Here is a 2,719-nt window from a genome sequence, read left to right as displayed (position 1 = left end):
AAAGAATTTGTTTGGGTGGGTTTTTTTTTTTCCTTTTAATGCTGCAGTTCTTAAGATTGTTAAATGAGCGTTTCCATGTGATCTGAAGTATTCAATTACATATGAGCATTCATTTTGCAAAACTCAATATTAGGTAATAGTTACAGACTAATACAATAACATTCCTCTGCTGTACAAATTAAATCATATTTTAAAGAAATGAGCAGCCTAGGAATTATATACAAAAGAAACCAGCAAGCATTGTTGAAATGAAATGCAAAATGTCACTGCCAGGTCTACTGTCTGAAATACCTTTAAAGTAAAATTAACAAAACCCCTTAGAACATATTTCCAAGTTTACAAGTCAATTCTCAGAAAAATCAAATCATGTCAAAAAAAAAAAATCTATAAAGCAGTGAAAGGCATATATACATTTTCCTTATGAACCTTGAGATTTCACTCTTTAAAAGTTGCTAAGTTTCAATATCAGTTTATTTGCAAGACAACTGTTTATCCCAATAAGCTCACATCTTAGATACATTTCCCCTTTGATTACAAATAAAGCACTGCACTTTTTTTTTCTTTTTTTTTTCTTTTTTTTTTTTTAATCAAGGCATATAATCTTATACTATGGTGTCAGGTATGCACAGGTCACATTGTGCTCATATCTCAAACAAGGTAAGTGCAAACATACAGATTTATTCAGATTTGCAAGCATGCAACCTGTTACTTAACTACATTAATACCTTCTCTCCTAAACCAAACTAGTATCTATATGTTTGCTTTCACGAACCTAGAATCTTTCTTTTCAGGACTCCTAAAACAAGCAGTGTCTTTGAATTCTGAAATGACACAAATATCAAGAAAGTCCACATTGTGCAAGAAAGCAGCAGCTATGTTTTTCAACTTGGACTAAAAAGGAAAGAGAAAAACAAAAACCGTTCACTGAACAGCAGATTAGCAGTAATGTTCCTCATGAATCGATAAGAGTGCCTGATGCTGAATATCTAACAGCAAATGCTGAATTTGGGTTTAATATTTTAAGGGTTTATTGGAGATTAAGCTTCTTGCTGTGCTGGTCTCTTCAAATCCCTGATCTGTTTAACTAAATAGGTCTTCTCATCATTAAATTGTTCATCCTCGGTCCTGTCATTCTGAAACTTGCTGAGGAACTCAATAAGTTTGGTCTGGTTCTTTAGAAGGATGTCTAATATAGGCTGTGTCTTGTTAGGATTGGCTACAAACACCTGCAAGAAATTAAAAGGCATTTAGCATAACAGTAGGAAACAGAAGGCTAAGTTAAAAAACAAACCTAGCCAACAAAACGGTGATGACAGTAACTTAAAATGATGTTTCAATTATTCCACATTCCAATATCTCTACAGAAAAAATAATGGAGTAAATGCAAGTTTTAAAATAAAATTACTGCATTTTTATTATTAGAATAGAAGCTGAACACAGAACCAAAGTAAATTCAATTTGTGGGAGGTGATCAGCCACAACACCCTCTGCAGAATCCACTAAAGACACTTCACAGTTAAATTCTGTAGCAAATGCATGGTTTCATATTATGTACAACATCAGATGGGTATCTTGAAATTCACTGAAAACTTTTACACTTGAAGCTGTATCTCCAAGCTCTTTGCTTGTCTGCTGCAAATTCAGAAAGTATCTGTTATAATGTGCAATCTACAATTTAAGCTTTGAAATTTAGGTGACAAGTAAAATGCTGCTATCCTTCACAGATCATGCAGCATGATGAAAACGCTTTTGAACTCCCAAGATGCTTCATGATTTCACATGAAATCATGCATTCCTCCTTATCTTAATACACTTCATCTTTCTTAATTCCAAAATTTTAGAAAAGATATTACACTGGCAATCATATGAAAGTCCCCAAGTGCTTTCTAAACAATTCTCAAGAGATACAAATATATTTGTAAAGATAGATCATAATTAGACAAACATCAGCTCTCTCTTTATTTAACCACTCAGCAGACATTAAGATAAGCTTCATTTAGGCTCAAGTAAGTAGCTTACTTAACAACTTCTGATGGGGTTCTTTTGTTGTTAGTTTTATCGTGGGTTTTTTTTAAACATACCTTAAACACGTGAAAGGCCTCAAACTGAATGTTACGACTCTTGTCTCGTAGAAGGTTCATCATTAGTTTGAGATTTTCAGGTTTACTGATGTACTTTGTCATAATTGTGAAGTTGTGTCTGTCCAATAACAATTCACCAAGAAGCTAAAAGTGGAAAACACGCCCAAATGAACAAATGACTGATAATGGACATAAGAAACAACATTTTTGTAAGTGCCTTCAAACATACTGAGTAGCTTGCAGTCTACAAATACAGTAACAACAGAACTCAAACGTCCTGAATTTCTAAGTGCAGGTTGCATTTTCCTCTTATTTTGATGATGTGGTTCCTCCTTCTTCTCAACAAGTGAAAAATTTTCTTTTGTTCCCCACTTTTTATGAACTGGAATTGAAATAAAAGTATTTTTCATTCTTTTTTTCCCCTAAGATTTCATTAATTTTTTCATTTATACAGAAGTTACACATCACCAATAAGAATGTGGTTTTTTAAAAAAAAAGTTAGTACTTCAAATATTTCTATTTCTTACTTACATTCACTATTTCTGACCTACTTGAATGTAAGAATAGTATTGCTCTAGTGACACAACGTGATATTTATTAAATTTAAATGTGTCCAGATTTGTTGAAGGAAAAAAAAA

The 2,719-nt window shown here is 32.5% G+C and overlaps 1 protein-coding gene across 1 annotated transcript in view; it reads right to left on the bottom strand.

Moving 5' to 3' along the window:
* Nucleotides 1–441: 441 nt before the first annotated feature.
* CAB39 (calcium binding protein 39) overlaps nucleotides 442–2,719 on the bottom strand; it is an 18,507-nt gene continuing 16,229 nt past the window's right edge. Inside the window, exons 7-8 of the mRNA XM_010174978.1 lie at nucleotides 2,082–2,225; nucleotides 442–1,226 (exon numbers count right to left, since the gene is read on the bottom strand). Coding sequence (XP_010173280.1) covers nucleotides 1,038–1,226; nucleotides 2,082–2,225 — 333 coding nt within the window. The 3' untranslated portion in view covers nucleotides 442–1,037. The remainder of the gene's footprint in view (nucleotides 1,227–2,081; nucleotides 2,226–2,719) is intronic.

The sequence above is a fragment of the Antrostomus carolinensis genome, unplaced genomic scaffold, assembly GCF_000700745.2.
Source record: "Antrostomus carolinensis isolate BGI_N321 unplaced genomic scaffold, ASM70074v2 scaffold22389, whole genome shotgun sequence".
NCBI lineage: Eukaryota > Metazoa > Chordata > Aves > Caprimulgiformes > Caprimulgidae > Antrostomus > Antrostomus carolinensis.
This window is presented reverse-complemented; position numbering and strand designations above follow the sequence as displayed.